At 30.1% G+C, this 20,242-nt stretch overlaps 1 protein-coding gene across 6 annotated transcripts in view; it reads left to right on the forward strand.

Moving 5' to 3' along the window:
- Window positions 1-20,242, forward strand: part of LOC122532271 (ras-specific guanine nucleotide-releasing factor 1-like) — a 151,036-nt gene that overhangs the window by 82,200 nt on the left and 48,594 nt on the right. For all 6 annotated transcript variants that reach the window (XM_043660883.1, XM_043660884.1, XM_043660885.1 and 3 more), the window contains 3 exons: window positions 322-518; window positions 5,665-5,790; window positions 5,980-6,082. In XM_043660883.1, coding sequence (XP_043516818.1) covers window positions 322-518; window positions 5,665-5,790; window positions 5,980-6,082 — 426 coding nt within the window. The remainder of the gene's footprint in view (window positions 1-321; window positions 519-5,664; window positions 5,791-5,979; window positions 6,083-20,242) is intronic.

Genomic DNA, 20,242 nt, shown 5'->3' on the forward strand with positions numbered 1-20,242 from the left:
AATATAATTAAAAATATAAAACTTCGATATTGATTTACTTACATATTAAATATAGAAATTAAATACTAATTATTGAATTAAATATTATAATAATGTTATATTAAATATTATTGTAATAAAATGTATAAATTGCTAAATTAAATATTAAGTATTATGGAAAGCAATGTGTTTTGAATATTTTATATATTTTTTCATGTTACGTACATTCTATGCAAGTTTGTACATCTAAATTTTCACGTAAACACTTAAAAATCCGCAGTCTAATGATAACAAATGATATATAAAATGCAAGAATTTTGACGAAATACTTGATGATTTTAGGTGATTTGTTCGACATGTTACTACCAATGTTATCAATTTATCAAGAATACGTCAGAAACCATCATTACAGTCTTCAAGTATTGACTGAGTGCAAGCAGTCATCATCTGCGTTCGCTGCATTGCTTATTAGATCAGAAAACAAGATTGCTTGTGAAGGACGTTCACTAGAGACCTTTTTAACGTATCCTATGCATCAGGTATGTTATATCATATTCGTTTTAACTTGATATAATTCATTCATTTGACAGGTGTAAGGTGTAGTTATATCTTTTGTTTGTAGTAGTTATATTTTTTAAAATATATAATATTGATATATAACATATGTAGGTGTCTTGAGGATAAAATTTTATAAAAACAGTAGATTTAAAATACTCTGATGAGCGGATAAAAGAAAAATTCAATTTTAATCAAAAGTCATCGTTTACAAAAATATAATAGAACGATGAACATATGTCTGCTAACTGTCATGAACCAAAATCCAATATCTGATTTTATATTGCACTTTGAATATTTAAATATTAAAATTACTCCTCTATAAATCTGTGATGGTGGACAAGAAAAAAAAAGTTCAATTTCAGTCAAAAGTCATCATTTTTAAATATATAATACGATAAGATATATGTATGTTTTTAACTATCATGAACTAAAATTTGATATTAGATTTTATATTGCATTTCGAAACTAAATATTAAGTATTAAAATTACTTTATATTGCACTTCGAAATTAAATATTAAATATCAAATATTAAAATACAAAACTAACCCAATTTTGACTTACACCTATTTCTTTGGCCGTCAGAGATATATTTAAAAATATTATAAAAACAATTTGTTAGAATTCATTGAACTAGAATTAGGTAATAAATATCTCGAGAATGACGATTATAAAGAAACTTATAATTATGAATATAATATTTTGTTAGACACTGATGAAGAGATAGATAATAATATAGTACCGATGCTAATAATGAAACCGTAGATAATGATCCTCAACAGGATGTTAATAGACCACAACCGCGTCCGCGAGGAAGCAACATAAAATTGTTAGAGACGGACGGACGTAGTAATCTATGAAAGTCAGAAAGAATTAGAAATAGGAGGGAAGTTAATCGAAGAAAATAAAATTCCAAGCAACTATTATGAAGCAAAAGGAAGTAAAGACTGGAAAAAATGGAAAATGGCAATGAAACAAGAAATTGATTCATTCGAAAAATGTTCGGCATGGGTATTAGTTAGAAAACCTAATAATACAAAAATAATTAAAAGTGGGTATTAACAGAAGAAAGAAAATAACGATATAAAATACAAGGCACGATTAATAGCAGCTGGATACAATCAGATTAAATGCAGAGACTCTGAAGAATCTTATTCTCTCGTAGTTACCATTGAAGCATGGCGGTTATTGATGGCGTTAACCGTTAAATTAAATTGGGAATTCAGTTTCTTTCATGTCAAAACTGCATACTTACACGGCGACATTAAAGAGACCGTATATGTGTCTTTGCCACCTGGATTTGAACAAGTGTGTGGAAAGGAAAATGTGTTTAAATTAAAAAAGAGTATTTACGAAACTTCCACAATCCGGCTGTAACTGGTATATTAAATTGAGAAACACATTGATCGAATTAGGATTTAAACCGCTGGTATCGAAAAACTGTATATTTATTCGTTCAAAGGATTGTAATTTTACTGCATTGGCAATTTATGTTGACGACTTCACGATAGTATATAATAACAAAGAAGAATATCATGAAATATTATTACAACTAAAAGCAAAATTCGAAATAATTGAGACTACAAAATCTAATACTTTTCTTAATATTACGATTAAAAAACATGAGACGGGCATTAGTTTATCACAAACAGGATACAACGATAAATTGTTAACAAAGTATGGTATGAACGAATGCAATCCTGTTGGTACACCAATCATAGGAGAGGACAAAGCATTTGATACATCAAACGAAAAAATTGAAATAGAGTCATATCAAGAGACTATTGGTAAATTCCTATATATAGCAAATCGAACTAGACTGGACATTGCGTTCGTTGCATCATATTTATCACAATATAGTCACAAACTCGAAAAACGACACGAGTTAATAGCTAAAATAGTGTTAAGATACTTGCGCGGAACCAAATATAAAATGTTACATTACGATAAAAACCAAGGGCCTTTGAAAGCATACGCAGATGCAAGCTGGGGAAATGGCGAAAGAGCAAAGTCCTTCTCAGGGAGAGTTATCCAATTAGGCGACTCGTTAATTACATGGCGAAGTAGGGAACAAAAGAGCGTTGGCCTTTCAACATGTGCAGTAGAATTGTTTGCATGCTCCGAATTAGTAAAGGACATTACTTGGATTTCAAATATTTTGGTTGAATTGAATCTATAGTCTATTCCTCATAAACCGATAACTTTGTTTTGCGATAAATAAAGCCGCAATCGAATGGATGACGAACAGTCGTTCATCTAGTAAAACCAGGCATATTAATTTAAAAATTAATTTTGTACGAGATGAAATCGAAACAGGTCGACTTAGTATATATCATATAGAATCTAAATATATGTTAGCTAATTTCTTCACAAAAGATAAGTTGGAATGGACACTAAACCAAATTAGTTTGTTAGATATACGATTAGGAAGGTAACAGCAGTATCACTCGTAAGGGGGAGATTGTTGGATGGCACATAGCACCGGTTGCTACTCATTACTATGGATACGAGCGAAGACTGCTGGTTAGAGACACCGTGCGTGTGGCGCGTTTTTTTTTTTTTTTTTTGTCTCATCAGAAGTATTGCGAGGCCTATGGTGAGAAGCACGTGCGAAACATATATTGTAAACCACTTTGTTAATTCTGTTGTAAAATATAGAATATATTTTAAACTATTTATTTAAATCCTTTTGGTGAATTCATTAAAAACATTTAAAAGTAATATTTTGTTACGCGTTTGAAATGCTTGAATCCAACATTTGGCATTCAAGAGTTAATATTGAAGGTATGGATTAATATAATAATTTTATGCATTTTAACGTGCAACATTACACAGAATGTGTAAAATATGGAAATATAAAATGTATAAAATATATACCTATAAAATAAAATATATGAAACACATAAAATATATAAAATAATATAAAATACCTAAAATTTTTAAAATACCTATTATATGAAATAATTGGAGTTTTCTAATTTTATTTTCAAAAATATGATTTTGCGGATATAAAACATAAAAACATAATATGATTGCGCAGTTTAACTCATTAACACCCGCCATTTTATTATCCATAACATTTCTAGATGTTGTACTTTGAATTGTTTCTCCATTTATTAATGTACAACGTATAAAAGGTAATCGTTTTAAGTGAATATCAATTTTGCTCAAATTGCCTTGTAAATAAATCTATGCATATGCTTTTACTTTCATAACATTAGTTTTCTTATTTGGTTTTTAGTTTTTATTATTTATTATGAGGATAATACAAATAAGATTAGAATTGATATAATGAGTAATAAATAATCTACTACATAGCATTTAACTGATCTTGGTCGTGACGTCAGTACTTCCAACATTTATGAGCATAACAATCTTTCATTTATATTGGATATTTATATTGGATAATTTTGTTATTTTTCTTATCCTATAAATTTTGTTTTTGTGTTTTTACCATAAATATATAAATTCTATATTTTACAATTCAATCAATGCGAAACGCAATTTTTTGAAATAATGATGCGGCGTTTTTTTTTTACAACCATATATATGACATTTGATCATTTACGATGTTTATATATTCATACATGTTTATATATAATATGTTGTACATTTATTTACTTTATTAATAATGCAGTATTAGAGAGATTGATACAAACTGTTTAAAAAATTACAATCGCATAGTCTGCTTTTCAGTTTATGTTGTTAAAATAAGCTTTGAGTCTGCCTCTTGGAAAAATCGATTCGCAATTCTAGCTTTTATAACCTAAACTTCAAAAGTTTAAACGTTGAGCTGTAAAAACTAAAGTATTCAACGTTCGAATCTTTAAACTTGGATATTCGAATTACCTAAATTATACACAATGACGATTATAAATATCGTAGATTATCAAATGTCATGTATGTCGGTAGTTTATTATATGGTATATTATTCATAAAATGAAGCTTAAGAGTTTTGAAAGTTGTTGAATTGTAAGTCACAAAACTTGAATTAATTACAAAACTTAGATCTCCGAAAATTTAAGTTTCGTATGATGATCTTAAAAATTCAGTCTTTAAAGTTATTTCTCGAAGCTTGCGTTATTACTTTCAATTACAATATTATTACTTCTCGGAAAACATGTATAAACTCAAATGCGTTATTTTCAAGTATTCATTAAAGACTATCAATGAAAGTTTGCAAAAAAAAAAAAAAAAAAAAAAAAAAAAAAAAAAAAAAAAAAAAAAAAAGAAACGTCATCACAATAACGATTTGAGTTTTAATGGATATATTGCAATTCATTTGTAAAAAAACTAAATGAATTAGCCAACTTGTTAAAAATGGAAAAATAATCATAGAGGAAAGTTTTACACTATGTAACATTAAAATAACCAAATCTGAATATGATGAATTTTGCTTTTTCATAATTCTTTAAAAGACACGAGTATTTTTATCAAAATTGACTTCCATTGAAGAATTGACTTCCATTTATACAGGAACATAATTGTTGATATATTTATTTAGTTAATTAATTTAAATTATAATAATTTATACATAGAATATTTTAGTATCTATTATAAACTGATTATTCCAGTTAAGCACTAGTATCGTGTAGTACGATGTTTTACAAAAGTGTTGTACTTGTTGAAATTCTATGACTTTTTTCTTTTATTTATGTCACTCAGGATACGAAAGTGCTAGGATATAAAAAAAAAAAAATTGCGATGTAAAAGAAATTAATATTTCTTCATCTAAATACAGACTTAAATATTTACATTACTTTGAGTTTTACAGAAAAAATGTTCAGAACAAAGAGGCTGCATAATTTACAACATTAGTTCATGTCAGTTATATTCATTCATTGAGAACATAAAGAAGATTTTATTATAAAAATGTAGTAATAACAAATTAGTTTTCATTATTAGTTTTTAAAAATCGATATAAATTAAAAAAAATGTTTAAATCGTTTTTGTCGTCTAATTTATTTCTTATGTAAAGATATTGCATTGTACTCTTTCTTATTTTCGATAATTATTTTATTATTTCATTCAAATACTATACATTTTTATTGTAAATTATATTGAATAATGTTAAATTGGTCATGAAACAAACAGTGGAAAAAATAATTTTCTGAATGTGTTTTTTTCAGATTCCAAGATATATCATTACACTGCATGAACTATTGGCACACACACCCCACGATCATGTTGAACGGAAAAGTTTAGAAAACGCGAGGCAACAATTAGAATATTTATCGAGACAAATGCACGATGAGGTATTGATGATATATTTAATTATAATAGTTAATTAATTATTAAAAAATAGCTGCAACTCATTGATTCGCTAATAATTCGCTATTGTTTCGTTTCGTTAATCCTCTAATAATTAATTAATTGTCTAATAATAATTAATTAATTATTAACAAGGTATTTTTAATTATACTAATGCGTTTACATTATTTCAGGTGAGTGAAACGGAAAACTTACGAAAAAATTTAGCTGTAGAACGAATGATCGTAGAAGGCTGCGATATTTTACTCGATGTCAATCAAGTATTTGTCAGACAAGGTGAGTGATATTATTCAATCTTTCTGTGTATTTAATTTCTAAGACAGTGAATAACCATCAATAGGTTAAGAGAAGTTTTAGGTTGCAAATTAATTCCTGTTAATTACGTTGATCAATAATTTTCATGTACTTACGGATTATTATACATTTATCAGTTTGACCTCTTTATATCTACAGACCAAATATTTTATTACGTAAGATCGTTTATACAATGATTATACTGTAGACATATTTATCTATTCATCCTCTGTATACGAATATGGATGAATATGGATAAATGAATCAAGTAAATATAGTTTCAAAATAAATGAAAGCAATCGTACTATACGCATACTAGTTATGCGAGTAGAGATGTTCTGTAGTTGTCCAAAAACTACTAGGATTTACGGCGCTATGGGAATGCGACGGTTTTGGGACCATGTCGGTAAGATAGGGTAAAGATGGAAAAGGAAGCGTTTTGTCTCGGAGTCGCCATCAGACTCATTAGTGGGTACCTCGCTTGGTTGTTAAGGGCAGAGACTGAAAACCGAAATATTTTGAGGTTTAGGTATTATACCGGTAAACTGAAACCGAAATATTGTGAGATTTAGGTATTATACCGGTAAACTGAAACCGAAATATTGTGTATACCGGTATTTGGGAAATCGGTTTAAATATCGGTTTTAATACCGGTATGGTACCGCTTTCCTGACGAAAACACATTTTTCATTTTCTACGTACAGTGATTCTTATTAATATTCGGACATCATGCTATTCAAAATATTGTTGTGGATTTCGATTGTTTATAACAATCTGTAAATTTGGATTAATTTTTTAATAATATAATAGAACATTCGTTATAGTTTATAGTAACATAAATTTTATTTATTTATTGCACATTTTTCTGCTGTTGGAAAAACTCGGTTCCCATCTCGGACATCTCCCTAATTGGCCGAGTCGTTTTTGGATTTTAACCGATTAGGTTTTTTCATGAAATTGCGCCGCCTACTCCTTGCGTTCGTAACGCGCTTTTTCCGAGAGTGGGACTGCAATTTCGCGATTTTCCTCATTTATGGCGGTGTAGCAGGGTTTTCTCTCCAAGTGTTTTCCAAACGTAAGTCTGGATTGGCCCTTGGAAACTTAGGGTTTACGATGCTTCGCGGAAATACTATTGTGGCCGAATTACTAAAAACTTCGAGTGCAGATGTCTTTAAGAAATAAACTTGGCCTTCACAATTCAATAGCATAGGCAACATGTGAGTCGTAAATTCTCCTAACTGCATGTCTGAGAAAACAACTTTCTCCGACATCTGCTATCCGCTAATATAAATAAAATAAAATAAAAAAACTGATAAAAAAGCTAATAAAAATAAACAAAGTGTACGTGTATAAGCGTCGTCAAATTTACTATCGGCAGCTTTATGAAAACATTTAACCATTGTCTCCTTTTCCTTTTCTAATATATTAATATTTTATTTACCGGTATTATACCGCTATTATACCGAAACACATCTACCGACTTAACATCGTTATACCGGTATTCGCACTATTTCGGTTACATCAAACCGAAATCGAATAGTAACCTAAAAATACCGGTATTTTACCGGTATCCGTAATACCGATTCGGTTTCTGGTTAAGGGCCCCTTAAATGCCACTGGGCATAGGTTTGTTTGATTATTTATAAACCAGTTTATTGAGTATTATCTAAATTTATATTGAGGTACAGTTATCTTCAATAAAAGCGAGATTACAATTTATTTGCTTCTTAATGGTCTAGTTATTAGACATCTCTAGCATTGTATCACAACAATAATTTGCATTGTTATGTCTTCTCTATCGCGTACATTAATTTTGTCTTAATTCTATTAGTTGTACTATTACCTTTCCTTATTATATTATCTAACTTGTTATAATATTATATTATATTATAATATTATTATATTATCTTACTTGCACTATTACCTTACCTTATTATATTATCTAACTTGTTATAATGTTATATTATATTATATTATATTATATAATAATATTATATTATCTAATTTCAGAAAAAATAATATTGCATGAGCTTTGACAAGAATAAGAAAAAAACTGGAATTTATTATAAGCCTAAATCTAATATTTAACAGCGATATATTTAGAATAAATTTAAGAGTGATAACAAGTATGGAATAATCTTTACTCTCTCTCATTTTTTTTTACTTTTAATTTTTTTTTCTTTCATCAGTAATTCTTGATAACAGGGGACAGTGTCTAGATCTTCCAGGCTTTATCCTAACCATGGATATTTTAATCTGGATTTTGTTGCTTTGGCATTACAGTCGCAACTGGGAATGTCCGTGTTGAAGATTATTCATTTTGGATGAAACCATTCTTATCTAAGATTCTTATCTAGATCAGTGCTTCCGGCGGCATATATCCATTTTATCTAGCCTTATCTATGTATGCATCAGTTTGAATTGCGATTCCGTTGATTAATGAGTTATAACGGTTGATTATTGCTCTGTTGAAATGGTTTCTAATTGTTTTAAGCATAAATATATCTATGCGAGAGCATTTGTTACACACTTTGATGTTTCTTGGGTATCTAAATTGACCTTGTCGAGTGTTTGACGCTTTAAATGTCGCTGCTCTTAATATTTTTCTTCGCTCTGAATTTCTCTATTATGTGCGGGCTGGTGTTGTATCATGCGTTTGTTAGATTGAGCGAATACATACTAATAGTTTGACTTCTTTGCTTATATATATATATACTGCGAGTAAAATACTCCTTTGATTTTATTCCATATTATGGTAGCTTGTGCTAATGGTTTCACCGCTTGTTGGAAATTGTATTTTTGATTCAGGATTACTCCCAGATATTTCACCAAAGTTATGTGTTTCATGCGTTGTCTGTTGAGTTGTTTAGTTTGAAATTCTTCCATTTTGCATCTCTACTAAATCTGTCTATGTACCTTGCTTTTGAATAGTATGATCTCGCATTTGTTAAAGTTGATTTTTATTTTCCAATTTTTGCAGCCTCTTACAGGAAGTTTTGTAACTTGTCCCTTCTCACTAATACTTTTCTATAGTCATCATACATAATTAGATCATCTGCGTAAGCAAAGGCTTTGTAGCCTTGGTCCTCGTTTATTTTAAATAGAGTTAATATGTCTGAAAAGAATAAATTGAATAATATTGGAGAATTTATTGCGCCTTGTTGGAGACCGTTTTTAACCGAGAATGTTTTAGTGAAGATTTTTCCTTGTTCGACTCTAAATTTTCGACCAGAGATCATATTAAAAATCATATGGATTAATTGTTGCGGAAGTCCTTTCTTATGGAGTTTGTAGATTAATGCGTCCAAACGGTGTCGAAGCTTTTCTAAGTCTATTAAACATGCGACTAGGACTTAGTCGTCATTGAGATCCCAGCAGATGTCAGATGTTAATTTATTTACTATGTGTATCGTTAAGTGTTTTTTCCCTTTTGGATTTCTGAATCCAAATTGATTTTTTTCTCGTGAACCTTCAAAGTTGCTTACTCTGTTGTGTATTATTGATTCGAAACTTTTCTAAAGTTTAATAGAAGACTTATTGGTTTGTAGTTTGCTGGATCAGATTTTTCTTTTTCTTTTTTATGTAGTGCTACTTTTGCTGTATTTTCCATTTGTGAAATAGCTTAAATTTAAGTAGTTGTTGAATAATATCGTCATAGTCACTAAGAGTTTGCCTAGAATCTTTTTTAGTATGAAATTTGAAATGTCAAAACCTGCTAATTTTTTGTTATTTTCAATTCCTTGATATCGATGAAGTCAACGGCTGTGGACATTTTGTCAAATTTTGTTAGGTATTGTGACGTTTTATTGGTTAGTTCTTTCAATTTTTCGTTTACTTTTTCATCTAGAATCATCAGGTTTTTCGTATGTATTTCTTCAAAACTTGAATCGATTACTTTCAGTTTGTGATTTAAGGCTGTTATATGCAAGTTGTTATTTTCTACTTTTATCTTCTGCAGCGGAATGCCTGCTTCTCGGACAAATTCTGCTCGGTTAGAATTTTGAGATTTTCTATTTTTGATGATTCCTTTTTGTTATAGATATGATTTACTGTGAAATATAATTTGTTCAAGTTTTGTGTGTTTAAATTCTTTAATTTATTGTTCCATATCTTGTTTGATTGGGCTGTGTATACGGTTTTTAGTGCTTGATTTACTTCTTTTATTGTCTTTTTTATTGTTATAGTTCTCAGACAGTTTTCAGGAGTTGGCTGTCTGTTGCTTCTGTATATTTAATAAATAGACTTGTTACTAATTTGCTTTTTTGACTTGGTAGCCTTCTAATTTCTCTGTTCTGAAAGGAGTTCATGTAGTTTCTTTCATTTTTTCTTGGGGTATTTTTTTTAAATGCAGAATTTATGGATGTATTTACTGTATTTCGATGTACCTGTTTATTTTTGATTTGGTTAAATTTGTGTCTGCGAGAATCTTCAGTGACTTGTTCACCAAGTCCTTTTTGAAATTTGTCCAATCTGTGCGATGTAGGTTTGTGTTGGTTTGCCAATTATGTTCCGAATGTAATTCCTGTAGATTGCACCGTTTATGTACCATGATTGCGCCTATTGTCTAACAATCGCTGTTATATAGAAGTGTGTGTAGATAATTGGTTCATCAGTTCTTAAAATTCCATACATGTCTTCTTTGGTTTGCTAACATTATATCATATCCATTCAGCTAGGGCTACTTCTGCTCTATTGTTTTTTTTTTTGTTTCCCCAGAATGTTTTTGGTGTTTAGATCACCTGCTAGTATGTAATAAGTTTTTTTGTGCAGTTACAATTGGATAACAATTTTTTTTATTTCTATTGCTGACTCAGTACCTTTAGATTTTGGGCTATAAACTGAGATTATAGTGTGAAAGTACAGTGAGTTTAATGTGTTTATTTTTATTTTTATGGCTGAAGATTCTAATATTTTTGTGTCTATATTACCTAAACTGATTTCTGAGAATTATGAGTATTTCTGTGTCTCCTCCTAATATTACATCGTCTCTGTCAGTTCTAATTATATTGTATTTTCTGAACTGGAGCTAATGTCTTACCGATAGTTTTGTTTCTACAAGTCACATAATATCTGGAATGGTGCCTTTAAAAATTCTAAAAAAGGTTCGCCCTTCTGTGCAGCCGTGCAATTGAGTTTACATTTAAAAATATTATTTTTAATCCTTACGGACTCATCGGTGTATGCTTTCGCCTACCTGTATATGCGTTAGTGCAGCTGAACGTTAAACTAGGTAGATGGGATTGTATACTTGCCTATATCTTGTCTATTTCTTATACATATCTTCTATAGTTTTGGTTTATCAGCACTGATAACCTCTCCATTTCTTTCGTTATCCTGAAAAACCGAGTTTGTTAGATTCATTAGCAGAGCGTTTGCGTGTGTGTTATTTCCATTTATGTTTCATTGATTATCTTGTTTGTGAGTTAGCATTTGGTCTGTTGTCTTTAATTAGGTTGCTGTATGATGGTTTGCTTGCTGCATTGTGGTAAAGTTTTGCAGCTGTGTGCGACTGTTTTCTGATCATTTGCGTGTTTATTGACGTTGATGCTTTGCTCGCCTGTTGAATCTTCGTCTGCTCTTTTTTGACTGGGCAATCAGTATATGATGCCAATTGTTGCATTATCTACAGAAAAATCTCTCTTTAGGCTCTTGAAGACTTGACATACTCCCCTAGCATGGTTAATTTCACATTTGATCAGCGATAATGTAGGTTGCAGTAGTTAAGTATCGCGTGATTTTGTTATGCCTGAACTTGTCCCAATAGACCTCTTGATAGTTTATTTGCTTTATATTACTTAGTGCTTGCGTGTTTAAGTCAGCTGAAAATTGAATTATAAACATGGGGAGTTGCTTGTTTCCTTGGCTAGATTTTATAGTTTTAAAATGGGTTATTTTTAATATCTTAAATTTCGTTGGGGCAAGTTCAAGGATTTCTTTCTCGATTTCTCGAGTGTTTGATTCAGAATCAAAACATTTATAATAGATACGTTTGTGGTTTAGTTAGATCTTTTAGAGTGCATGCGTAATAGCATATTCTTGAGAAATTGAGAGATTCTTTCATTTTTTGGTACGTTTCCAGATCTTGAACTTGTAGCGTGTGTCTATTAGTGCTGATTCTTTTTATTTGAAAATTTTGTGCTAATATAGCACTTTGCTACTTCTACTAACTTTTGTGCTGTACAATTATGTACTCTTGTGGCCGGTAGAGTCTTCCCTTTTAGCAGCTTTTCCAGTTGTGGGTTATCTTTTTCCTGGGTACCTATTGGTGCTATAATGTTTTTTATGTCATTTTTTCTCTTTTTGCTTTTGAGGTAGAGCTAGCCAGTCTTCTCCCCCTTTTGAGCTTTTCGATTTCTCTGTCCTTGATTCCACGATTGTCTTCTCGCCGAGGTCCATTGGCTCTTCAGTGTTCTCCAGGGTGGGTAGTAATTGGAATTTGTTTTTACTGCTACTTGCTTCTGCTTCGGAATGCATTTTCCCCGTTGGATAATTTTTTGTCGACAACATTCTTTTGAGAATTGCATTTCTCCGTTGATGTGTGTCCGTGTTTTGCATTTGAAGGATTGCTCCTATTTGCAATTCTTCATCGAGCGAGTTTAATTTTTTTATATCTTCTTTCAGTTGACTATTTTCCTTTGTTAAGTGAGTATTTGCCTCTGCCAGCATGCTCTTTTCCGTTTTGCTTGCTTTCGGCCTAGCCGCTTCTAAATTTTGCATTATGCTTCTTCTTTTTTGTGCATTTATTTTAAAGAGAATAGATGGAAATGCTCGTACACTATGCGCGAATGCTGACTTGTCGAGTGATTTCTTGACTTTCTTTCTTTCGGGTGTATGCCACGTGCTCTCTTGAACGATTAGGCTGTCTAGCCCATTTAGGTTCTCTGCCTGCTGGCTGCTGTTTTTGCACTTTCCCGCTTCCGCCAGTGTTTCGCTTTGATACGCGAGACTTTAATTTTGCTTTGTTTGCTTAGACAAACTAAAAGGGAAATACAGAAAATTTTGGAAAAAATATAATATAAAAAACACAAACCATTATAACACAACTATTATGTTACCGATGCTCTTACGCCGGATGCTGACACGAGAATTGATCGATCCGTAGGTGCGCTGCATCCAGTTTGCGACTGGTGATTTTGTATCTTTTCGGAATTTGTACATTAAAGACGAACATGTGCTAGCCGCTACACTAGTTATCCGATCTTTTTTGTATTTATTTGTATATGTGAGTTTAATATTACATCCAAAAAAATGTTGTAACTGAAGCTACATTTTTTACGATTGATAAATACTCAAATTTTACAAGCAAGCGGAATATATCGGTAATTTCAGTTTCGAAAACTTAATTGCTTATTAACACTATAAGAATTTGTTATTTTTAGGAGCAATTGTTACTAGGAATTAGCAAATTCTGTTAAAAATGATTTTTGCTATGTATTATGAATTTGTCAAAAATAAAAAGACAGAAGTACGATAGACAAATAAATATAAACTATGATATACAGTCAGGGACAAAAGTAAATGGACAGATGATGAAAAAGGTTATCAATGAAATTTAATTAATATAGCATTGTAATTACATATTTAAGCTTTATTTAACATTTATCCTTATAGTATATAGATTATTTGAATAACAATTAAAAGTAATATTTATACCCATTATTAGGTTTAAACAAAAAATCAACCAATTATGGAAAGACAAAAGTAAGTGGACGCTACCAATAACTGCTAATTAGTATTTGCCGCCTTTTGGTTATTAGTTTAAAGTTATTGTTTTAGAAACAATTACCGCCTCTAGTCATCGCGGCATACTGTTTATAAAATCTTCTGTATAATCTTTGTCAAAAGCTGATTTTAAATTATTAAAAAAGTCCATTAAGTTAAAAGTCCATTTTCTTTCGCTTTTCCAAAGGAAGTTTGGAATCCAATAGATACCACAAATTCTCTATCGGATTCAAGCCAGGACTTTTATAGCCCAGAAGTATAAAATATCAAAAAGTGCGGTGGAAAAAATATGGAAGAAATGTTTAATACATAATACTGTAGAGAATTTAAGACGCTGTGGACGAAAACGTTGTACTACCATATAAGAAGACTGTCGAATTGTTCGAGAATGTCGACGAAGGCCAACCGTTGATTTTAAATGCAATAAAATTAGATGCGTCGAGAAAAACTATAAAACGAAGGTTGCACAAAATGGGACTAAAATCTTGTAGGGTATTGGTGTAAATTAATAATATTCATATTAATAAAAAGAACATGAAGAAACGTTTAGTTTTTGCTAAAAAGTAAGTTAATATGCCTATATCGTTCTGGAAAAAGATAGTATGGTCTGATGAATCAAAATTTGAGATGCGACAATTGAAGAAAAAGCAAAAAGTCTGGAGGAAGAAAAACGAAACATACAAAAAATCATTTATCACACCAACGATTAAATTTGAAGATGGTTGGAGTGAGGTTGTTTTTCATGGAATGGGATATTATGGTATAAACGCTGATAAGTACATTAGCATAATCAACAAAAATTTGGAAGAGGTAACAGTAAAAATGAATTTGGAGGAAGAATTTATTTTTCAATAGGTCAATGATCCAAAATATGTTACCAAAAAGAGTATGAAATTTTTTAGTGATTCAGATATTAAGTTACTCGAATGGCGAGCAAAAAAGTCCTGACTTGAATCCGAGAATTTGTGGTATGTATTGGATTCCAAAGTTTCTTTGGACAAGCGAAAGAAATGGACTTTTTTAATAATTTAAAATCAGCTTTTGACAAAATTGACAAAGATTATATAGAAAATTTTATAAACGTATGTCGTGATGACTAGAGGCCGTAATTGCACCAAACGGTATAATACTAAATACTAACTAGCAGTTATTGGTAGTGCCCACTTTTGTCTTTCCGTAATTGGTTGATTTTTTGTTTTGCACAGACTATAAATATTACTAAAATATTATAACCTAATTTGGGTTTGCACAGACTATAAATATTACTTTTAATTGTTAAATAATCAGTTGTTGTCAAATAATCTATATACTATAAATGTTAAATAAAGCTTAAACTTGTAATTACAGTGCTATTTTAATTAAATTTCATCGATATCCTTTTTTGTCCCTGATTGTATATTCGATAGCTATAAATTGCTGAATATCATATGATACCACAAAAACATAATGGGATTATTATTGCCTTCAGTGTTTCTTTTCAGAATGTAAAAAAATGTTTCGAAATTCATTCTCGAAATATTCTCAAATTCATTTGTTTTAACAAACTTCTAAATAATTTTTTAAAATAAAAATTTTATTTTCCAAAACGATAGATGCTTTGGTGGTGTGGGATATCTCGTTTAAAGCATGAAAAATATTGCGTTGCAAAATACATATCTCGTCCAAAGCATCTATGAAATTTTATGAAATTTTGACATATTTCGTTCTTGAATTCGAAGGGGTTAATTAAATGAAAATATAAAAATCCAAGTAAATTTATTATCAATATATAGAGAATTCAAATGCGCTAGTTAATATATATTATTTCCTATAAAAAATTTTATACCATACAAATATCCTTTTTTTTAAATTAAAACTGTCAGTTAATGAAACAATTTAGACATAATATCAATATTTGATAGTACAAATTGTTTTAAATGAAAAATGACTGATTAATGAAAAATTTGATTAATGCATTTATAAAAAAGATTTAAAAATTACCTGCACGCAATACAGAAAATATTCTTTATGTTTAATAGATAAAATGATTTTCTATGTATATTAGACTTTATTTTTTTCTTAATTATCTTTATACAAATTTGAAAATATATAAAAATTCGCAATCTACTGATTAATTTCTGAGCTCTCTATTTTTTGCTTAATGATAATACAAGTTGCTTTACTAAATAGAAAATATCACAGATGTGTATACCTCTGCGTCCACAGTTTCCTTCGTCAGCAACATCCATTAATATTTTTATTTTTTCGCTTTTGTTTTCTATCCCGAACCGAGAAAATAGATAAAAAATTTTTCACTGCAGTCAGTTTCAGTTGAATATGCTACGTGGATATTGCCTCGACGCTATCACGTATTCTTGAGAAATGAAAATTCGTGGTGTTCCAGAATCGACGAGATTGTAATACAGGGTGATGAGTCTCGTAACGCGACGACCTCAAATAACTCATAAAATATTTGTTGTACGAAAAATATTTCAGAAGTTGCATGGTTTCCAGGGAGACATATGGTACTGTAATCAGTTTTATGTTATTTTGCTTTTTTATCAAGATATGAAGGTCATCCTCAATTTTTTAAATAGAATAGTTAATCGGATAAAGCGTTGAATTTTACATAAAAAAAGGTTCACCTAATAGGGTCCAAAATACATAGTTTCTGAGATTAACAGTTTTTTCTAATACAATGTAAAAAAATATTTTTGCTAATATCTCAGTAACTATGTATTTTAGACCCTATTTGGTGTAATACTTTTTTTTTATGTAGAATTTAACGCTTTATCCGAATTCGGGGAAAAAATATTAACTATTCTATTTAAAAAATTGGAGATGACCTTCATATCTTGATAAAAAAGCAAAATAACATAAAACTGATTACAGTACCATGTGTCCCCCTGGAAACCATGCAACTTTCATCTGAGACATTTTTCGTACAACAAATATTTTATGAGTTATTTGAGGTCGTCATGTTACGAGACTCACTCTGTATATTCGTATTATACGTAATTTATGCCGAAATTGCCGGGACACAACTATTATTATTAGCGCTACCATAGAAATACCCATCATCCCAACGAACTAGCAAACTAACTATACAACATTAACATGCCTAGAAGGTTGCAAAGGAAACATCCCAAAGACCTCCTACTACAATGACACGATGTATTTCCTGATTTTTCTACTGAGAATAACATTTACGTGTTACTATCGCCAAACACCAATAACTCAATTTACCAAATGTCCTCAATGGACAAATTGTAAAGACTAATGGAGTAATAAAAAAAAAAAAAAAAAACTCATAGAAATGGCTAAAATTTCTTAGAAATATTTTTGAAATATTTAGAATCAATCTTCTTTAAAAATATTTTCCAAACAGTGTACTTAACAAAGCATAAGCATGTATAGATATTGTCGCTCAAAAATCTTTGACACTTTTTTTTTAAATTCAATATTTATCATAAATAATAAAATTTTTAATATTAATATTACTTAATTCAATATTAACATTTTACAGATTCTTTGTATATAATAATGTACAATTATTATTTTTATAATAAAATTATAAAGTATTTGTAGAAAAGAAATCAAATTATAAAAAAAAGAATTATTTCATTTGATGATCAAATAATGAAATAATTTCGAGAAAAATTATTTACTTACTCAAATAAACTGATGCAAGTGTTCAAGATTTTAATAATGGCGATAGTGATAACAAGATAATGACACCGGCAAAGTGCTCGTCCCAAATTTCAAATAATGAATAGTTAATCTTAAATTCTGAATGCGATTCTTAAGATTGCCGAATAGTGATTTCTTCTTGTATATTGATTCTTAGATTACGATTCCTATCTTCCCCTTGTTGCCTGTAAGTTTGTTTTATACAAAGGTAGACAAAAGTATTCACACACTCGATGAAAAATTCTAATTCTATATTCTAAACTATTATAACTTTATAAAAAGAAGTCGTACAACAATCCAATTGATCTGATTTTTAAATGTGAAACCTTCCACATTATTTTTTTCAAAAATGTTTCTACATCTTGTAATAAGAAAAACAAGAATATTTTTTCTCGAAAATTGTCAAAATTCAAATGCCTCTGAAAATATTAAAAGTTTCTTTCATGACTAAATCTACCATGATTTTAAAAATCTTCTCTTTACAACGATATTTTAAATATTACTGTAAGATTTTTTTCACCATTTTGTTGAACCTTAAATATTAAAGTTAAATGGAAAAATATTCGAATTTTTTAATTTTTGTCGTTTTGACGTTTAAGGTTCAATAAAATGGCGAAAAAGAAAACTTTAAGTAAGTTTTAAGAAGCTAACGTAAAGAAATAAACTTCAATCTTCGAAATTATAGTAGATTTAGTTATGAAAAAAATTTTTTGAAGTCGTTTAAATTTTTACAATAAAAGTATCTTTGCTTTTTCACCTGTTGCATAATGCAGAAACATTTTTAGAAAAAGGAACTTAAAATTTGTATAATAATAACAGTGGTATAATAACGCTTTAAGATGAAACAAATAGGATTGGTATACGATTTTGTTTTATAAAGTTTGAATAGTTTAAAATATCAACAATTTTTCATTGGGTGTGCGAATACTTTTGTTCACCTCTGTACAAGTTAATTAGCTGGCCGATCATTTCAAAACATAGGTTGATTGCTCTGTGTGACTCTGCCCATGATGCTAGAAATCAAACGTCGATCGAAGGATCGAGATCGACCATTTCTTGAGGACACAATCAAAGCATGTCTACGAATTAGCGATCAAGATTGACAATAACAAACGCTCCTGAGATAATAATCCCGCTAGAACGCAGTAAATGTTAGAACTTGTCAATATGGAAGAAACGAGTTGTTGCCTTTAGTCATAAATATCTTAAAATAAATTCTTTCTTTTTTTTTTTTATTTGTTCCGCGTGTATGAGTCTAATTGTGCAGTTGCAATTATTTTCATTTTTTATATTATTATTGTTTGAGATCGTGTGGATTTCGATACAGTTATCGGCAACCATTAGTTTTTTTATGGGATTAGTTCCGTTTTATACATGTTTGGCTGTATTCCATTTGTTAGTTAGTAAGGTCTAGCGGGTGTTTCTTTTTCAGTCTTCTGGGTAGTAGGGAGTAACAGTCTTTTGCCAAGAGGTTCCTGTGATTTTTGACTTTGTGTTGATGTGTCCTTGCGCGCTTTCGTCTTATTTCCTCTTTGATGGTTGGTATTCCTAGGGTTTTTCTTATGTTATCGTTTCTGACATACCATTGATCGTCTATTATTGTACGTAGGACGATGGATTGTAGGTTTTCTATCTTTTTTATGCTCGACTTGGTTGCCATGCCCCAGATTTCTAGCCAGTATGTTTAAATAGGTTTAATTATAATTTTGTAGATTAGTAGCTTATTTTTTACTCTTAGCTTAGAGTTTCTTGATGTTAGCCAGTACATGGATTTTCTAATTGTTTTTATTCGTTTGATCTTTTCTTGGATGTGCTTTTTCCAGTTCAGTTTGTTGTCTAGATGTAAGCCGAGATATTTGACGGAAAGTTCTTGAGGTAGTTCTTGGTTATTGAATTTGATTTTTGGAATTGGCCCTTTTGTTGAGAGTGCGAATGTGATATGTACACATTTGGTTGTGTTACTTTTGATTTTGCTGTTCTTTGTCCATTTTTCTATTTCGTTTAAGTGATTTTATAAGGTTTTGGTTGCTTTTCTTGTGCTTTTTTAGTATTTATAGCTAGATAGTATTGCCATATCATCGGCGAAGGTGTATATTTTTGTTCCTGCTGCGGATAGAGCATACAGGACACTGCCTTGAGATACTCCAGCATGTATCTTTTCGAGTGATGATTTTTCATTTTTGATTCTGACGTAGAAGTATCTATTTGTTATGTATGACTCTAGTATTGGATATAAGTCTTTTGATACTATTTCTTGAAGTTTTTGAAGCAGACCTTCGTGCCATACTTTATCGAATGCTTTTTCTACATCTAGGAATGCTGCTGTATAATATTTTTTTTCTTCCATGGCACGGATTATGCTGTTTAGCATCCTGTGTATCTGTTCTATTGTGTTGTGGTTTTGTCTAAATCCGAATTGGTGATCAGGGATCAAGTTTTTGTTGGTGACTTCCTATTAGTTTTTTATAGATGGTTTTTTCTATTATTTTGGAGATCATAGGAAGAAGAGATATATAGGTCTATAGGATGATGGGAATTTGGGATTTTCGCCTGGTTTTTGTAGAGGTATGATTTCTGCACACTTCTAGATTTGGGGGAAGTTTCCTATCCTGTATATCACATTTATTAGGATTGTTAGGAATCTTACCACTTTGGCTGGGACTTTTCTGAGTATTTTTGCTGTTATTAAGTCATATACTGGAGTTTTATTATTTTTTAGTTTTTTAATTATTATGTAGACTTCCTCTTTCC

This window comes from Frieseomelitta varia, unplaced genomic scaffold (assembly GCF_011392965.1).
Source record: "Frieseomelitta varia isolate USP_RPSP 00005682 unplaced genomic scaffold, Fvar_1.2 scaffold_446, whole genome shotgun sequence".
NCBI lineage: Eukaryota > Metazoa > Arthropoda > Insecta > Hymenoptera > Apidae > Frieseomelitta > Frieseomelitta varia.